This window comes from Bubalus bubalis, chromosome 2 (genome assembly GCF_019923935.1).
Source record: "Bubalus bubalis isolate 160015118507 breed Murrah chromosome 2, NDDB_SH_1, whole genome shotgun sequence".
In the NCBI taxonomy this organism is placed as follows: Eukaryota; Metazoa; Chordata; class Mammalia; order Artiodactyla; family Bovidae; genus Bubalus; species Bubalus bubalis.
In genome coordinates this window covers 150621386-150642390 of record NC_059158.1, presented here as the reverse complement: position 1 = coordinate 150642390, position 21005 = coordinate 150621386, and the positions used below count along the sequence as shown (strand labels likewise).

The 21005-nt window shown below is 36.3% G+C and overlaps 1 protein-coding gene across 1 annotated transcript in view; it reads right to left on the bottom strand.

The window, feature by feature from the left end:
• CPS1 (carbamoyl-phosphate synthase 1) overlaps positions 1–21005 on the bottom strand; it is a 144721-nt gene that overhangs the window by 64220 nt on the left and 59496 nt on the right. Inside the window, exons 18-21 of the mRNA XM_025278184.3 lie at positions 20201–20411; positions 18196–18394; positions 14091–14267; positions 10211–10329 (exon numbers count right to left, since the gene is read on the bottom strand). Of these exons, the coding sequence (XP_025133969.1) occupies positions 10211–10329; positions 14091–14267; positions 18196–18394; positions 20201–20411 (706 nt within the window). The remainder of the gene's footprint in view (positions 1–10210; positions 10330–14090; positions 14268–18195; positions 18395–20200; positions 20412–21005) is intronic.

The window sequence follows — 21005 nt, the reverse complement described above, 5'->3', positions numbered from 1 at the left end:
ACATGAATTTGAGTAAACTCCAGGAGTTGGTGATGGACAGGGAGGCCTGGCGTGCTGTGATTCATGGTGTCACCAAGAGTCGGACATGACTGCGCAACTGAACTGAACTGAACTGAAGTAGAATTTATCCATTTACCTACTTCCTCTTTCTCATTGCACATTTGGTCCTTATAATCTAGCTCCTACTCCTACCTCCCCATCATCAATTTTGGTGGACTTGATCAATTCTCTCCCTTTCTGCTCTCCCTAAACCATGCCATACTGTTAAAAAGTATCTTTTCCTATATTATTTATTCATAATTCTCTTTTCCTTTGGTTCCTATGACATAGGTATATATTGAAGAGAAGACACTGTCCTTGGATTCTGAAAGTCCTGAACTAAAATCCTGAATTCAATATGCACTTCCCCTGAAATCTTGAAAAATTTACTTAAATATTCTGAGTCATAATTTTGTTTATAAATTATGGTGTAGGGATCCATACATATGAACTCTTAAACTGTGACTTGGATAACATACACAAAGGTCTTAGAGCTTTGGTTTTTAACCTGCATTCTACTTCCGTATGGAGAAGGGTATGGCAACCCACTCTAATAGTCTTGCCTGGAGAATCTCATGGACAGAGGATCCTGGTGGGCTACAGTCCATGGGGTCACAAAGAATTGAACATGACTGAAGTGACTTAGCACACATGCACGTACTTTCCTGGCTTTGCATTTCTGCCTCTTGTTGGTCCATTAAAAGCATCCTGTCTTACATATACCTAAGTGTATACAAATCTTCAAATCAAAATTTGAAGATTACATAAATTTTCAAAAATAGGTTACAAACCCACTGAAGGGAACTAACAATACCATTTGGTCTAATAACATTTCCTAATAAAGAGAAATGTCATCAAGCAAATACACATCCTATCAAGCTGAGATCACTGATATTGACATAGGGAAAATCTGTTAAGTCTTGACAATTAATAGATACATAAATATATACATACAAAGTATGAGTATATGTTATTTTAAATTAACTTAAAGGTTTTGGAACTATCAAACATGTGCAGAAAATAAATAATATTTATTTTATGAGTGATGTGGCCATCACTCTGAAAATATTTTAAATGAAACATGAATCTTGCCCATATAAGATTCAAGTTCTCTCACATACTTTCAAAATGCATAATTATTTGTCAAAACAATGAAAACATTGTTTAATAAATTCAATGAGATTTCTCAGGACATTAAATGTTTAATGTGAAATTTTATTCAAGATGTAACCAATATAATACATTATTAGTTGAAATTAATAGAGGCCTGTCAAGTCTGTGACATTGCATAAAATATCCTATCTTAACACATGGCCAATACTCTGGCCACCTGATGCAAAGAACTGACTCATTTGTAAAGACCCTGATCCTGGGAAAGATTGAAGGTGGGAGGAGAAGGGGAAAACGGGATGAGATGGTTGGATGGCATCATTGACTCGATGGACATGAGTTTGAGTAAACTTTGGGTGTTGGTGATGGACTGGGAGGCCTGGTGTGCTGCAGTCCATGTGGTCACAAAGAGTTGGACACAACTGAGTGACTGAACTGAACTGAACTGAACACATGGAACATAAAAACAAATTTAAAAGGAAAAGTATTTTTTTTGCGTTAGTTCACAGGCATGGAAATTCCCATAGTAATGTTCCTATTTTACAGAGAAAAAATAACCATTTTATATAAGGTCCAATATTTAGTATTCTTTGTTAGATAAATGGTTTAGGGTATTCAAGATTAAAATCATTGGCTAGTAATATATAGTAACTAATAAAATTATTTTGCTTTTGAGTCAATTAGTTTATACATAATACATTATATATTCATCTTAGCAGCACGGTTAATAGTGAAATAAAAATAGTGAAATATATTTTTTAAAACTAGGGTGAAACTGAGACTTAGATATGTTGTATGAGTTGATAATGAAGTCAGAGGACACAAACTATTTTCTGCAAATCAGATCAATGGGTTCCACTAAAGTGAGCAACCATTTCTATTCTCATTCTACATTCAAAATAATACAGAGCCACATACCTAGACAGAACTGAACTGAACTGAACTGATGTGTGTGTATATATATATACACACACACATACATATATGTATATATGAATTTCCACAGACTGTAGTGGAGAAAACAACAAATGATATCACAAGCAAAAGTAATAGTGCATGTATGCTAAGTTATGTGCGATTCTTTGTGGCCCCATGGACTGTAGTCTGCCAGGTCCCTGTGTCCATGTGATTTCCCAGGCAAGAATACTGGAGTGGATTGCCATTTCCTTCTTCAGGGGATCTTCCCAACCCAGAGATCAAATCTGCATCTCCTACATTGACAGGTGGATTCTTTACCACTGAGCCACCAGGGAAGCCCCATAAATCATAATAGAGGATCATAAAAATATAACATTTGTTATATGTTATACATAATGAAATATATATTTCCTTCTCTAAGTCACTTCTATATTTAATACACTTTAAAGATATTTGCTATTGCCATTTTTTTTTACCAGAAAGTAAAAATTATCTTTAGAATGTACTGACCCTTCTCTGTCTTATGCTTAAGTTTTTTAAAAACATTTTATTAGAGTATAGTTGCTTTGCAATGTTGTTTTAGTTTCCTGCTGCATAGCAAAGTGGTTCAGTTATACATAGACATATATCCACTCTTTTTTAGATTTCCTCCCTATTTAGGTCACCACCGATCACTGAGTAGAGTTCCCTGAGCTAAACAGTAGGTCCTCATTAGTTACCTATTTTGTACATAGTAGTTGTGCCTAAGTTACAATAACTTTTAGGTAACACTTCTCCCTTGAAAACTACAATTAAATACAAGCAAAAAACGTTCTTCTCTGGTTTTGCTATGCCTGCTGAGCAAGTTACATAAAAAGTCAATAGAAACTAACATATGTAGAAGAGGATATTCAAAGGGAGTGTTCCAGCTAAGGTGATACTTGAATTATTACATCTGCCAGAAGTTTGTGGCTGCAGGGAAATGGCCAACTTTACTGAGCTCAATTTAGCACTTGAATGCCCAAGTGGAACTCACCAGGCTTGCCCTAGATTGTTTTCCTAAGCTATAGGCACACCTATGACTTTTCAGCACCCATCAATGGATGTAGTTTATCACACTGAACACTGAGATGCTCATGTGAAATTTAGTGTCCTTCAAAAGCACACTTTCCTCTTTTTTACTACATTGAGTACAGTAATAAGTGGGCAGTGTAGAGGGACGAGATATTAATATTATCAGAATTAATAATTAACCAACACATGAATAGTGGGCAAAATCTAAACAATTTGCACATTAATTCAAAGTAAATTAAGCTTGTATCAACAATTAATAAAGTAAATCAACTATACTCCAATAAACATTAAAAAATAATTATTTTAGAAATAAATCCAAATCTTAGCCTCATATATGGTATGCTGCTGCTGCTGCTAAGTCGCTTCAGTTGTGTCCAACTCTATGCGACCCCATAGACGGCAGCCCACCAGGCTCCGCCGTCCCCAGGATTCTCCAGGCAAGAACACTGGAGTGGGTTGCCATTTCCTTCTCCAATGCATGAAAGTGAAAAGTGAAAGTGAAGTCACTCAGTCCTGTCCAACTCTGAGCGACCCCATGGACTGCAGCCTACCAGGCTCCTCCATCCATGGGATTTTCCAGGCAGAAGTACTGGAATGGGGTGCCATTGCCTTCTCCAATATATGGTATAATATATTATATATTATATATGGTATAAACTGTATCACAATGGTCATGCCCTCTACTTTTTTTTTTTTTTGTGGCAAAATGATGTGCTTAGGATTAACTGCCCTCTACTTTTGAACATCTAAAGTGGATGAAAGCAGAGTCCTTTTAAACAGTTAAGCATTATGTTACTAACATATATAGCAGCATTGTGAGGAAAAAAAAAAAAAAAAAAACAGCAAAATGGACCATACTGGGAAAACTGCCCAATTTGAATGAAATGCAAAAGAACAGTCATCAGAAATGGTGGAAACTTTCCATTTGGCGACTTACCAAGGTACAGCACAAGCAGTGGCTAGCTGCCTTCTTTAAGCTAATAACTGAAAGAAGGACTCAAAACTTAATTCAATCTAGTTTTAGCCAGTAAAAAAGCAAAATTATACAATTTAGAAGGGTATAAGAAAATTCTTGAGCTAGACATGTCAGTCGGAAATAACAAAAGAACCTAAAAATTAAAATAAGGAAATAAAAAAATTAAAAAGAATTATAAGCAGATGTTCAAAGCTGGTAATTAGCACATTCACATTTTTTTCTTGCCTGTTCAGATTGGGATTTTTAATCATGAGAGATCTTTCAATCTAAAATTGTTAATTCAACCTGGAATTATAAATTAAAAGGTTTGGAGTGTAGTGTCTTGAAATAGTTCTTGCTGACAAAGAAGATTTCCTACAGTTAACTTTCTTATTTATAGTGAAAGTGATATTTTGAACCTGTGCTTATCTATTAATTATTAATACTGTTGAAACCTTTATCAAATGTATTAGTTCTATGATGATGCTAGATCTATGATATGGGATTATCATCCCTTTATCAAATACTGTTACTGAATTGGAAGTATCTACTACATGTAATCTGGTTTCCTCCAGATGTTACATAATCTACCTTTCTACATTTTCACAAACCTAAATATATGTGTGTGTGTGTGTTCCCAACCTAATATTAATCACTGAATTTTTTGACTATATATCAGGCACTGTTCTAATTACAGTTAATCCTTACCACAACCTAAGAAGGTCAGTAATCATCCCAATTTCATAAATATTAAACTGAGGCTCTTGATATCCCATGCTAATAAATGATAGAATTGAACTCCAGAGCCTAGAATATTTGCTATTAAACCCCTAATGTATACATAAATGTGTATATGTATACACACAAACTTACACACATATTACTGGTTTGGTCAAAGTTTGTTTGTTAAGTGAATACGTTGTTCAATAAGGGTCTTAGTGAAAATGAAAACTGTCTTTAACTTTTACTTAAAACCATAGGAACGTTTCGGCCAACCAAATATCTTAAACTTGGAATGTGTTTGAATCAAAATTCAGGTTTCTATATTAATAAAGTTCTAAATCCATTCTTTTGTTACTTTAGAGAGCCAGCTATGTCAAGAGAATCTAATGATAAAGACATTTGACATATTTATCGGTTTGACTTACAGTACCAGTCATTCTGTCCTCCAATCCAGTTTTATTTGCACAACTAAAACTGAATCTGCCTATGAACCAATGGAAGAGAGAATTTCAGGTGAGATTTTTGTAATCTTTAATAGATCAAAATAAACATATTTTTCTTCTAGTGAAAACACTATATGGGAGGAGCAATATATCTTCTTGGGCCTCCTTTGTGGCTCAGCTGGTAAAGAATCTGCCTGCAATGTGGGAGACCAGGGTTTGATTCCTGGGTTGGGAAGATCCCCTGTAGAAGGGAATGGCTACCCACTCCAGTATTCTGGCCTGGAGAATTCCATGAACTGTATAGTTCATGTGGTTGCAGAGTCGGACACTACTGAGTAACTTTCACTTTCACATTATATGTGAGAGTCAGTGTTGGTAAGATGAGTATGAGAAAAACAGATATACTAAAGTCTGTATAGCTTGATAGTGAAGGCCATTGAAGAAAGGTTTTGTAAATGTTGCAGTTACACAGAAAATTCTGACGGCTTAGTTTTTCTTAAACTTCTTGCTAAGTGACCCAGTAACGTGAAGTTAATAGATCAAACATATAAATCCCAGTACATAAGTGTAATATGCATTGGAATCCTTCATGACACAACTCATCACTTTAAGAGAAACTCTTCAAAACTGAAAACATCCACTGTGAAATATGTTATCATTCTAGGTCGATTCATGCCACTACACCGGCTTATAAATTTGGGGAAAGCCTAAGACAGTCAACTTTCCTAGCACACCCTTGGGCCGCAGTAAACAATTTAAAAAGAAAAAGAGAAAGTCAGTGAACTGAAGTATAGAAGAGAATTTTTTTTTCTTCTTCTTCTTCTTTTTTTTTTTTTTTCCTGAAGCTGTCTGAATAATGATTAACACCAAAGTTGGGAAGAATGGATATTTGCTCTGGAAGTTTCCAGACCATTGCCATTGCTATGCTCATACACTGAGGACAGCAAACTGAGTTGTGATGAAAGCAAGCACTCAGACCTGGGATACTGAGTTCATTATTCTAACACCTAATTTGGCTTATCACTGAATAAGACTAGGATTTCATACTTCATCCTCAACATGATACATGTTAATCTCCACCCTTTAAGAAAAATAAGAAAACTGTAATTTCTACTTTGTCATAGACATATAAAATATATCAGTTATTTCCACAGTGCTAACCTTGTTACAATCACTGTGGTTTTGGTTTTTTTTCTCTACTCTAATCTGTGGGCATCCACATATGTACCTAATACATGGGTATTCCATTTGGAATTAAAATACTGAGCTTCATTTCAGGTGACTATATGTAAATACAAGTAATAGACTGCTGTCAATCTAAGTGCTAGTCTCATCTTCTGCTAGTGAATGTGTTTATTGCATTTAGAAAAATTTTAGCATGATTGGGAATATTTGTTCATTAGTATAATGGAGTATTATTGATCTTTTGATAAGAATGGCATTTGTATCACTAGCTATCATTGCTTCCTTATAAAAATACATTTGGTATTAAAATAAGTGACAATGCATCATAAATAAAATTAAGAAATGATACATTATAAAAAATATATATATACAAATGCAAATTATGACTCTGAAAATGAGCATATATCTAAAATCACAAAATACTCTTCAGTATAACAAGTAACATTTTCATTTTCAGGGGGCATAGAGAAAACTTTCCTGGACACTCATCTTGTGCAAGGGATCCTTTGTGTTTATATTATTTAAGCTCCAAAACAAAACTATAAAGCTGACATTAGCAGGAAGAGGTTGGAGAATTGAGGGAAGTGACATGCCCGTGATTCCACAGTGGGTAAGACTGCACCCATCTGACTGGTTCTATAGAATATACTCCTTCCAATGCACAAGGCAGGAACCAGCTGAAATTTAACAAATGCCTATAATTCTATACTTTATCCTCTCTTTAAGTGTCTTCTTTTCTCCTAATTAAGATTCCCATTACCTATTTTCCCAGGAACTTAGAAGAAAGTTGCTGAGGGACCTGGGCACACAGGTACCAGGGATATGATCAGGTAAGAGAATTTGGGAGTTGGCCCAAATCAGACCAAATAAATAGCTACTTCCTGGGCCTACATCTAACATCAGCCTTTCCAACATGGAAGCAGTTGAGATTTTGAAACAAAGTGAACCACAGATAAAAATGAACCAGTCCAGGTTCGATGCACGATACTGGATGCTTGGGGCTGGTGCACTGGGATGACCCAGAGGGATGGAATGGGGAGGGAGGAGGGAGGGGGGTTTGGGATGGGGAACACATGTATACCTGTGGCGGATTCATTTTGATATTTTGCAAAACTAATACAGTTATGTAAAGTTTAAAAATAAAATAAAATTAAAAAAAAAATGAAGTTAAAAAAAAAAAAAAAAAGAACCAGCTTGTAAAAAAAAAAAAATGAACCAGCTGACCTTGACTTTCCTCCAAACTGGCAATACTTAACTGAGACAAATAATAACAAATGTTATTAGAGAACTATCACTATTGGAGTAGTATCTGCCTCAATGACCAAGCTTCCTTGGATATTTAGAGGCTAAAAAAAAAATACTGGAAGATGTCATAATCCAGGGTAATCATGAAGATAATCAAAATAGGGGGAAAACAAACAAATAAAAAAAAAAAAACCTCCAAGTCCTACACTCACCCTCCATCAGCTACAATATCCTTCCAACTTCAGATCTCAATGTACCACACAATGATTGAGACAGGTAGCTTCAGTAGCCATCTATTCTTATTTCATTTATCCAACTTCTCTAAATAACAATCGTTATCAAACTTCTATGTGTGCATCTAAGATATTTTAAAAAATAAACAATGAAGTGTCCATCACATAATAATAAGTTCAGTTTTAAGTTTACCAACACCATGGATCCTCTGTTGAGGTCTTGAAACAAGAGATAATTGTTAAGTACTATGTTTTAGATTCTTTTAAATTATTAAGTTTTACATTAAAAAATTTATTGTAGGTCATTATGAACAATAGAAAAATCTCTACTTACAATTATATTTACACCAGAAAATGGAGACTTTATTTTAAAATGTCAAATTAACAGCAAAAAATACAACAGAATGTTGAAATCAGAGCAATGTTGTAGGTGATCTACAACAGTGAGTGATTCTAATAAGCCTCCAAGCAGCTTTTTCACTATCAATATACACTTATTTCTGCTTAGTTAGAATTTCAACCTGCCTTCTGGTTGTAACAAAAACTATTCAATTAAAACACTGAATTTGTCCAAAAATCAGAATGTATATCAAGTGGAAATTTAAATCACAATAACATCTGCTGTTTTTCACCCCAGGTCTCTTCCACTGCTGCGATTGGCATACTGTATGTTTCTAGCACCCTCATGTGGCTTAATTGGAATGGTTTCATAGGCATTTGAAATCAGTTGTCTGAAACTGAAAACAGTAGAACAGACTATAATTCAACACAGAAGTTCTGCTGGCATCGTAAACCAAGAAAGCAAACCTTAAGTCAGCAAAATTCTAAGACGAATGTATAGGCTCAATTCTTAACTTCAATCTACTGTTCATTTTATGTGATCACTACAAAGGATGACCTACAAGCAACTATTGCTAGTTTCATTTTTGACCGATTGGAATCCCCCATTTTCAAAACTAAGTATTTGTTGGGGGTGATTGTTGAATAGATGAAAAAGAACCTCATTTTGCTCAAAAAAAAAAAAAAAAAAGGCAAAATTTTTTTACTGCCCAGTTTGTGTATTTTTCAGGTAAACCCAGTAACCCAATTATATGTTGCAGTTTCTAAATAGTTGAGAAAACTAGGCTTTGAGAGCTTCCTCTGTCTTCAACATTTTAAGCAATTAATTCTTTTACATTTCCTAAACTCATTTGAGAATAATTTCTGCAAACAAAAATTTTCCCTCTCTAAACATACACCTAGGCTTGTAGGTGAGATTTTGTTTTTTCCAATAGTAGTGTATTTCAAAGCCTTCTTAAAGGAGACCAGCTAAAGAGAATTACACTGTCTTTCTTAAATTGGTAATATATGCTTCTATTATCACAGATCTAAGTTTAAAATCTATTGTGACTCATATGCCTGGGTAGTCTCTACAAACATTCTCAGGAAATAGAAAAATGTAGATTTTAAAGCACTGACATTATCAGAATATTCTGAACATGAAATAAAAATTTTCAAATAATTGGTCATGAAGGAGATAAAAATGCAAATTACTGAGAGGTAAAAGTCTATTAACAAAAATTTGAGTGTGGCTTATTTGTATGATTAACTGGATGTCCTAAGATTAAAAATATCAGTAGAATACAAGAGGAATATGCTTGCTCACTCTGACACAGAAATGAGTAGGTTGATGTTAAAAGAGAAAAACAGATTCCAGCATTTGGAAAATGTATAGAAAGCAGAAATAGTTTCATTATTATTAATAAAATTTAAATCTAGGTCATGTTTGAAGGGCTTCCCAGGCAGCATTAGTGGTAAAATTACCCACCTGCCAATGCAGGAGACTTAAGAGATGCGGGTTTGACCCCTAGATCTGGAAGATCCCCTGGAGGAGGGCATGGCAACCCACTCCAGTATTCTTGCCTGGAGAATCCCATGGACAGAAGAGCCTGGCAGGCTAGTCCATAGGGTGGCAAAGAGTCGGGCACAACTGAAGCAACTTAGGACACACGAAGGTCATATTTGGTAATTATATAGCACAACAATTCATAAATGTACATAGATTTTCATAAATTCAAAAGACCTAATAAAAACATCACTATGTTTCATGGCAAGAGAAAGGGTAGAAGAGAAAGAAAATTATTAATAGAGGCCTTTCAAAAAGTAAACATCTAAAAGCTGCCATTTCTTCTGACTATGGCTTTGTCTTTCCAACATTGGCACTGTTTATTTCACTGAAGCAGAATTTTGGCCAAACATGTAAGGGGAAAAGGAAGACAAAATTGCACAGAAGATACCTGGAGTGAATCAGAGCACTAGGGCCTTACCTGTTGAGCCCTTTCAGTGTCTTTTCCATGTTTAAAATGTCACGCATCTTATACAGAAACCACTTGTCAATGGATGTGAGCTTCATAATCTCATCAAGTGACATGTTGTCTTCCAAGGCCTGCCAAAAGGAGAAGAGATGCTTCTTTGGCAAACATCTCATAAATGTCTTATTTGGTTAAAAACATGGCAGGCATTCCTCTCCATGTTACTCAGAGAGCCTGAGGCTACAGGCTGAGAATGAAACTGGTATCATATCATTGACGTTTCTCCCAATAAACCTACAGATATTGCCAACTATATCTACAAATGGGATACAAAGGAGGTGCCCTGAGTTAATCAGAGCAGCGTCTGCTCAGAAAAACCCCCCTAACAGGCTCTGCGTCCTTGCTTTTTACATGCCTGTGTTACCAATTATGTTCTAAATCTGCTACATCTTTTTGGCATTAAGGAGAATCTCTTGAAACTACAGCTGTGCCAAACTGGTAAGAAAATGTAGAATCAATATAATGATCATTTAACTTGTATTTTGGATAATTACCCTTTCTCATATTTAACAAATTTTTATCACTTCATTCCATAGTCACACAAACCAGTCATTGAGAATTTATGAATCATATCTGGCTTGGTGTTATTTCTCTCAAACATTTCCTCACAGAGACACTTCAAACAAACAAAAAAAAATTATTTTGAATCAGTTACTCTGACTTTTGTCCTAAGACAGGCATTTTACAATATCCTAATATACTCCAAAACAATGTAGTAATAACTTCTGATAGGCAGCTCAGCTTTTTATTCAAGCTTACTTTAGCAATTTCTCAAAAGTAAAATTACAACTATGGGTCATTAAGCTGAGTACAAAAGACAGCTGAAAAAAGAGAGAAACTCTCAAAGCCAAAACCTTCACTTTCAAAAGATGTCTACTCTTATTTTTTGCAATGTTTATATACACATTCATACTCAATGAAAAGTGATAATCACATAATACTTCAAAACATATATTTTAGAATGGCACACTATAGTTTTAAATCCCATTAAGAAATATATGTAACTAATAACTGCTGTTATATCTCAAATCAGAGAGCTTAATTTTTAAAAAAAAATTTACTCATTTCTAGAATCAGAGAAACCATGATCATACATGTTGAGAAACAACATAACTCATAATTCTATAGATTAAAATAAAATGACCTCTAATGTGAATACTCAGACATGTTTTTTCCTAAACCTATTTCTGTTTTTTGTTTGTTTGTTTAATTCTCCCTCTAACTACAGCCAGGTTCCCAAAGACTTAATTCTGCTTTATTTGCCAAGTGATTAAAGGGACAATTAGCTATTTGGCTATCAACACTGTGAGGGGGTAGAACCTTAAGGTAGTGACACTTTTGACAGACTAAAGGACATTTTCATACAGTTGCACACAGTAATTATCCTACGACTGATGGAGGACCCAGAATCTGTAGTCATTTTACTGTGAGAAAGGACAACTAGAATCACATGCACAGTTTCAAACAGATCCTGCCTGTCTTTCAAGCGCTGCAACTTTGCCATGTCACACAGCTGTAATGAAGATCATAATGACCCCAAACACACTTGAGGTTACTCTAATGTTCACCAAATCTAAAATAATACCCTGTATGCTCGCCAAATCAAAAGAGGTGATGATCCAGTCATCCTGAAATAAGACTGCTGCAAAAATCAGACCTCAGAGCAAGTTGCCCTTTCTAAGAATCATGAAAGCGAGTGAAGATTTACTCACTCCCTTCATTCTGTTTCCCCGTCAGCCCTCCACACTCCTTACACTCTTTGTCAAAATCACCAAGTTCCTGGTTGCTGTGGAAATGAACAGTAATGATGACCTCTAACAAACAGAAATCAGTTCCTTCTCCCAGCACGCTGGCAGGCAATAATTTATACCTCAGGCTCTGCACCTCATGCTCATACTCTGTACAAGAAAGAATCTCTACGCATTTTCCCTGAATTCTCATCCTTTATAAGTCTGTTAGAAAAGAATGAGAGACTTTCTTGAGTTTTACAGCCTCACTAGGAACTTGGAAATACTCCCCTTTTTCATCCACCTCAAAATGGCAGAAGGATGATGACTAGACTCAAGTGGGGGGATCTATTTACTGCTCTTTGGGAAAAAAATTATATGTATACATACATACACATGCACATATACATACATGTATAAATGTGACAAGTTGCTTTTTAAACAGAAGTCTGAAATAAGAACAAGAAGTGAAATGGCTTTCTAAAACAACTTTTCATCACTAGCATCATTCCTACCATCATGGAAAAATGTTAACTATTACTTTGAGATTCAACACTGAGAAATGTCACTCAAAAAATACTAGTATCTCTCAGACTACTTCAGAATTTCAATGGAAATGAAATATTCTGCATTTAGAAGCCACAAAGATGAGGCAGGTATACATTAAATGCAATGAAGAAAACATTCCCTCCCCTCCTTCTATATATGAGCATAAAAGTTGCAGAGTTTGAAATCACTAACAGCACTTGTCACCACAATGACAAGCTGGGGCTTCCCAGGTGGCACTAGTGGTAAAGAACCCACCTGTCAATGAAGGAGAAACAAGAGACATGGGTTTGAAGATTCCCACAACCCAGGGAAGAGTCCCTGGAGGGCATGGCAACCTACTCCAGTATTCTTGCCTGGAGAATCCCATGGATAGAGGAGCCTGGTTGGCTACAGCCCATTGGGTCACAAAGAGTCAGACATGACTGAAGTGACTTAGTACACACACATTCACAAAGACAAGTTACAGAGACAGATTCCCATGACAAATTTCATATTCTCATCAACTCATTCCACATGTACATATACACACATAAAATGGTCAGTTGGGCTTTGCAGCTTCAGTGTGGTTTGATACTGTTGGAGGATTAATACCTAAGCTTCCTTAAATGTCAAAAAGCAATTCAGGGATTTCTGACCAGACAGATCTCAGCTGCCAAAATCACCTTTTATAAAATCAAATGAACTGAAACCTCAAAACTCTAAGCATAGTAAACATGAAAGGAGATTAAGATGGCATTTCATTTACATTAAAGGGAACTGGTGAGTGGAAGTGAGAAATGTGGGGCTTTTTTGTTCTCTAAGAACAATAAAATAATTACACAGAAAAGCCTATAATCATGGTAGTTCTCTAGAGTTTGTTGTTTAAACACAGAAGAACCATCAAATAAATAAAGTTTATTCTGGAGTCTTAGGTAGCACATACTAAATGATACCATTTTATGCATCTTTCTTTTTAAAATGTAATTTTACCCATTTTTCAATAAGCAAGTAATGACAGTGATGGGAAATCAAAAGTCAATCTTATCAAATATTTAAGAGTATTGATAACATCTGTACTAAAAGGGAAGAACATTTAATCTATGTGATCATCCTTTAAAACTGCAATGTTGGAACTTCCCTGGCAGCCCAGAGGTTAAGAGTTCACCTTCCAATGCAGGGGGTACAGGTTAGATCCCTGATCAGGGAACTAGGATCCCACATTCCTCTTGGCAAAAAAAAAAAAAAGAAAAAACCCAAAACATGAAACAGAAGCAATATTGTAACACATTCATAAAGACTTAGAAATAATCCACATTAAAAAAAAAATCTTTAAAAAATAATGCAATGTTCTCCTTAAGTCCAGGCTTAAAGTGAAACAAAATTTTTTATTAATTAGGGGATGATCTGATGAAGTCCATAGAAATAAATCTCCAGTTTAACACTATTAAAAAGAATTAAAAACTTTCCAGAAATCCCTGAATTCAAGACCACTTTGTGATTCAGTTTTACATTGAAGTCCAGACTGACTATATTATGAAAAGAAAATAAAAGGTAGCTCAGGGCCCCTTGTCACACACTACCTTGGCAATGGCATAGATGCGGATGCTGGATGGGTCAGCCAGCTCTCTTCTGAGATCGATGTCAGATGGCCACTCTTTGTTCATTGGGAGACGGGAAGTAAAACCATCTATAGAAGGATGGCACATCCGTAATGCCTTCTGAAAACTCTCCTCAAAGGTGCGGCCAATAGCCATGACCTGTAACACAGGTTTAAGACTCATATTTTTAAAAATAGCTTGAATATTTTTAATTGGTAACAAAGCTAGAAACTGAATATTTTTCAGAAAAGACTTAGGAACAAGATATATAAAGGAAGGGTGCTACTAAAATTTAAGTTATTTTTCTTCCTCGCCTTTTTAAAAATTATTTATTTTTAATTAGAGGATAATTGCTTTCCAATGTTGTGTTGGTTTCTGCCATACATCAACATGAATCACCTATAGGTCATCCTTGCCTTTTTACCATGGTTTTGATATAATGAGTCTTTAACATCATCAGGTCACTCTTTTACCACTTAGGGAATTTAGCTTGATTTGATGAGACTGATGAAGAAATCATCTGTACTTGCTCTGAACCATAGCATCAAAAAAAAAAAAAAGAATCTGTGGCCAGAACATTAAGACCCTTCCTTAAAAAGATCTTGCTTTCATGCAGATGTCCTTTAGAATAAAAAGTAAATGAAGAGAAAAGACATATATTAACACAAAAACAGAACTATTTTTAAATGGCAATCAGTCAGTATGCAAGACAGGTTGGCTTTCTTTACAGCTAAGCACTAATATTAATACAACCTTGAGAATCATAACAAATACCGATCGATTCAGATTCTGAATATAGATGGAGACTAAATTCCCCATGACAAATTCAACATGTCTTCCCACAATCTTTGTAGCTGATTGTACACTAATCAATTAGGAAAACCACATGCTGACTTAGTCTGGACAAGTTACAAGTGAGAACTAAACTTAAATTAATCTTAAAGCCTACCCAGTTATTTTCAGTGGATAAACACTGGCTTTGATTCTTTCCGTGGAATAATAGATTGCTATGCATTTTTGGTCTACAATTCAAAATAATAACAGGCATAACACTGCCTTCAGTAAACTTCCATGAGGCCTCAAATAGACCGGAATTCTCATTAATGTCAATTTAGTAAATCTTCATGTCAGTTGTGTGACAAGCTGCATATTCAAAGATCACTAAAGTCAAACAGATAACCTTTTCACACTGCTCCAAACCTAATTATAAATAAGGGAAGAGTCTCAAGAAAAGGATTTAAAAAAAAGGTTAGTCCAATTCAGATATGCAATTTGTGAAGCATAGTGGTATTTGAAGAGTTAGACAATGTATTCATAGATTTGCTAGCGTAAGCATAGGAGAGAGTAGCAGAAATAAGGTACTTTATAGTATTACCAAATTAAGAAAATATTTTCTTTTTTTTTTTTTAATTTTATTTTATTTTTAAACTTAACATAACTGTATTAGATTTGCCAAATATCAAAATGAATCCGCCACAGGTATACATGTGTTCCCCATCCTGAACCCTCCTCCCTCCTCCCCCCCCATTCCATCCCTCTGGGTCGTCCCAGTGCACCCCAAGCAAGTACTTTATAAAATTTTTAGTATCAGTAACTAGTTCTATAAGTAACTCATCATGAATTTTTATTATTTTTGAGTGCATGATAGTATATGGAGAACATTCAATAAAAGAGAAGGAAATGTAACAATAAAAGAATATATAACCATGTTTGTTCAAAATTTGTGCTTTTCAATACTTTACATTATTAAAATTCATATCCATTAAGTGAAGAGTGCACCATTTTTCAATGGAATAACTATTGAGGCTTTCCGTGACCCTAGCCAACTGCATTTGCATAATGCCTACCTGTAAATACTGTGTTCTAACTTTTACCACAGTTTGCTGGGAGGGATTGGGGGCAGGAGGAAAAGGGGACGACAGAGGATGAGATGGCTGGATGGCATCACTGACTCGATGGATGTGAGTATGAGTGAACTCCGGGAGTTGGTGATGGACAGGGAGGCCTGGCGTGCTGCAATTCATGGGGTCACAAAGAGTCAGACACGACTGAGCAACTGAACTGAACTGAACTGAATTCATATTATACTTAGGTCTGTTAATATATTCTGAATCTACGAGCTGGAGATAATGTGTCACCATTATCTACATCTCACTCACTATTTCTATCATTCCAGTGTTTATATGTAGTAGTTCAGTTCAGTTCAGTAGCTCAGTTGTGTTCAACTGTTTGAGACCCCATGGACTGCAGCACACCAGGCTTCCCTGTCCATCACCAACTCCCGGAGCTTGTTCAAGCTCATGTCCATAGAGTCAGTGATGCCATCCAACCATCTCATCCTCTGTCGTCCCCTTGTCTTCCTGCCTTCAATCTTTCCCAGCATCAGGGTATTTTCCAATGAGTCAGTTCTTCACATAGGTGCCCAAAGTATTGGAGCTTCGGCTTCATCATCTGTCCTTCCAATGAATATTCAGGACTGATTTCCTTTACAATTGACTGGTTTGATCTCCTTACAGTCCAAGGGACAAACTCAGGAAATGTTTACTAATTTGAGTTGAGTTGATCATGGCATCCAGTCCCATCACCTCATGGCAAATAGACAGAGAAACAATGGAAACAGTGAGAGACTTTATTTTCTTGGGCTCCAAAATCACTGCAGATGGTGACTGCAGCCAGAAAATTAAAAGACACTTGCTTCTTGGAAGAAAAGCTATGACCAATATAGACAGCATATTAAAAAGCAAAGACATTACTTTGCCAACAAAGGTCCTTGTAGTCAAAGCTATGGTTTTCCAGTAGTCATGTATGGATGTGAGAGTTGGACCATAAAGAAAGCTGAATGCCGAAGAATTGATGCTTTTGAACTGTGGTGCTGGTAATGACTCTTGAGAGTCCCTTGGATAGCAAGGAGAACAAACCAGTCAATCCTAAAGGAAATCAACACTGAATATTCATTGGAAAGACTGATGCTGAAGCTGAAGCTCCAATACTTTGGCCACCTGATGCAAAGAACTGACTCCCTGGAAAAGACTCTGATTCTGGGAAAGACTGAGGGTAGGAGGAGAAGGGAGCAACAGAGGATGAGATGGTTGGTTGGTTGGAATCACCGACTTGATGGACATGAGTTTGAGCAAGCTCAGGGAGTTGGTAATGGACAGGGAAGCCTGGTGTGCTGCAGTCCATGGGCTCTCAAAGAGTCAGACATGACTAAGCAACTGAATTGAACTGAACTGAAGTACAATGGAGTACTACTCAGCCATTAAAAAGAACACATTTGAATCAGTTCTAATGAGGTGGATGAAACTGGAGCCTATTATACAGAGTGAAGTAAGCCAGAAAGAAAAACACCAATACAGTATACTAATGCATATATATGGAATTTAGAAAGATGGTAACAATAACCCTGTGTATGAGACAGCAAAAGAGACACTGATGTATAGAACAGTCTTATGGACTCTGTTGGAGAGGGAAAGGGTGGGAAGATTTGAGAGAATGGGATTGAAACATGTGTAATATCATATATGAAACGAGTTGCCAGTCCAGGTTCGATGCACGATACTGGATGCTTGGGGCTGGTACACTGGGACGACCCAGAGGGATGGTGTGGGGAGGGAGGAGGGAGGAGGGTTCAGGATGCGGAGCACATGTATACCTGTGGTGGATTCGTTTTGATGTTTGGCAAAACTAATACAGTGTTTGAGGTTTAAAAATAAAATTAAATTAAAAAAAAACTGGGAAAAAAAATAGAAATAAAATGTATTGTCTTAATATGAAAAAAAAACAAAGAAATAATCAAAACATGTAAGTTGGGGCCAAAAGGTGATTTAATATCAGGATGGAGATGTGTAGCATCAGATAAACAACTGGAAATACCTTAGGAAATAAAAAACCTAAATGTAAACATATTAAATTAAGTATTTTTAGGAATGGAAATAAAACCTTAGAAGAGTAAAGTGAAAAAAAAAATTTTTTAAATTAAAAAAAAAAAAGAACCCAGTAACCAAGGAAACTTAAGACTTTCAAAAACATTAAGGGTTTGACAAAATAACTGAGAAGAGTGAACTAGAGGAATTAACTAAGGACTCACCTCTCCTACACTTTTCATAGAACTACCAATTCGGCTAGAAGTTCCATGAAAACGATCAAGATCCCAGCGGGGAATCTTGGTAACCATGTAATCCAGGCTAGGTTCAAAGCAGGCTGATGTCTTCCCTGATACAACATTCTTGATTTCTGGAAGTGGAATTCCCAGGGCAATCTTTGCAGCGATGAATGCCAATGGGTAACTGTAAAGGAGGAGACAATTTTTTCTTTCAGCAATAAGTATTAACAACAGCTCAAAATATAAATTGGCTTTTCTTAGAAATTTTTGTATTATTTCACATCAGGGTATAAAGCATACCTGATTTTTGGTTATGTATGAACATTTAATAGCTCCTTATAAAACATAGTGAGTCATAACAAAGTACAGAGGCATGAATCACAAAAGAGTTCACTCTCTATGCCTGACATGCAGTGTTACAACTCCCAACCTTCAACTCTTCAGTCCAAAATCAATAGTTTCCTTGATAAATAAAGTACTCACTTGTGTATAACCTTCACTAAGAATCTACAAAATATTCTTTTATAAAAATATATACATGGAAAGACAGTGAAGTTAGCTGGTACTATGGCTTCCCAGCTGGCTCAGTGGTAAAGAATCTGCCTGCCAATGCAGGAGATGCGGGTTTGATCCCTGGGTCAAGAAGATCCCCTGGAGAAGGAAATGGCAACCTACTCCAGTTTTCTAGCCTGGAAAATTCCATAGACAGAGGAACCTGACTGGCTACAGTTCATGGGGTCGCAAAGAGTTGGACATGACTTAGCAACTAATCAACAATAATAACAATGGAGTACGTAATGATCATAAAATGCAGTCCTTGAAAGTTTGGGTCCTTGCTTTGTCTCCAAATTATCTTTGAACTTTGGGTTCTTTACACAGCTAATATTCTGGAAACTTGATTATACTCTTCTGGAATGTCAGTTTGGGTACTTGTATTTGAAAAATCAATTCATAGAACTATAGAATTATATATGAGTCCTTTAGTACAACTTCCCAATCTAACAAGTGAGGAAAATGACAGAGACAATATTGATGTATCCAAAGTCCCACAGTCAGTGGAAGAATGAAAAGGATAATTCAGGTTCCCTGACTCTTTCTTAAGTCAAAACTTCTTACACACTCCATGAAACACTGTAGCTACATAAAAATACCTTTGTGTGTGCTTAGTTGCTCGTCATATCCGACTCTGCAACCCCACAGACTATAAAGCCCACCAGGCTCCTCTGTCCATAGGATTCTCCAGGCTAGAATACTGGAGAAGGTTGCCATGCCCTTCTCTAGAGGTTCTTCCCAGCTCAGGGACTGAATCTGGGTCTCTTGCATTGCAGGCAGATTATATACCATCTGAGCTACCACCAAGGAAGCCCCCAAAATACCTTTAGAGGTAAATATATTTTCATATAAATGGCATGGATTTTAAATACCAGATGTTAAATATATTAATAGATACAAAAGGCATTAATTACTTATCCTTCCAGTTGTGCTTGCTAGCAATTGTTAAACAGATATAAATTCCTTTAGTTGTGAGATTTACCTATAGACAAACGACATGTTGTTTGGTCTTGCGAAGTGTTGCTGAAATAAAATAATGTGTATTACATCCTTGAGTCAAGAGAACTATATTTTTTGTCTAACGCTTGCTATACACCTGACAAAGATAGTTGAGGACTCAAATTAAGGATTAATTTGCACTTTTTAACAACATCTGCAAAGTGCAATTAAGAAGCAGATTTTTCACAGCCGGTTTTGACCACCCAGATTTTGATTAGTTTATGATTAGCCAGCAAACAAAGCCAGCTCACAAAACCATTTGCCTCAATCTGGCAGCAAGCTCATTAATAACCACGTTCATAGAGGACGTGACTGGGAGCCAGCCTACAGAAATGGGGACTATAATTTGCAAATGCAGCACAGTCTTTCACTAGCTGTCACTTTTCCAAATCAGTCTGTAAAGAATCTGCAGACCCATGGTCAATCGTTCTGGTCTTACCCGGTAGCCTTTGAGGCCAGGGCAGAGCTTCGGGACAATCTGGCATTCACTTCAATGATGCAGTATTCCATTGAGGTAGGATGAAGGGCAAATTGAATGTTGCATTCACCCACGATGCCCAAATGGCGAACGACATTGATTGAAACACGTCTCAACAACTGAAACTCCGCATTGGAGAGTGTCTGGGCAGGGGCCACGACAACTGAATCACCTGTACATCCAAGAAACACTTGTTATTTGGAAGCATATATAAACCAGCTTAGTGATTTAACAATCCATTTGCGTGACCCAAGACACAGAATAGGCTAAGGGTTTGCTGGGAATAGAATTATCTTAAGGAAATACATACAAGGCACGTTCCCTCTGATTGTTTCACCTATATTACTCAGACAATAGACTATACAATCCATGGAATTATCCAGGTCAGAATACTGGAGTGAGTAGCCTTTCCCTTCTCCAGGGGATCTTCCCAACCCAGGAATAGAACCCAGGTCTCCCACATTGTGGGCAGATTCTTTACCAGCTGAGCCACAGGGGAAGCCCATGAATACTGTAGTGGGTAGCCTATCCCTTCTCCAGCGGACCTTCCCAACCCAGGAATCAAACCAGGGCCTCCTGCATTGCAGGTGGATTCTTTACCAACTAAACTATAAGGGAAGCCATGATAGCTCAGACATGTTTACAGAAATCACTCTAAGCTTTCCCAAATGTATCCAGCAATCAAGGCTTAGTCATCTACTTACTTGATTGACATTAACTTCTTCAGTTTCTCTTCTCTGTATCATAAGCCATCTCTCAACTTATT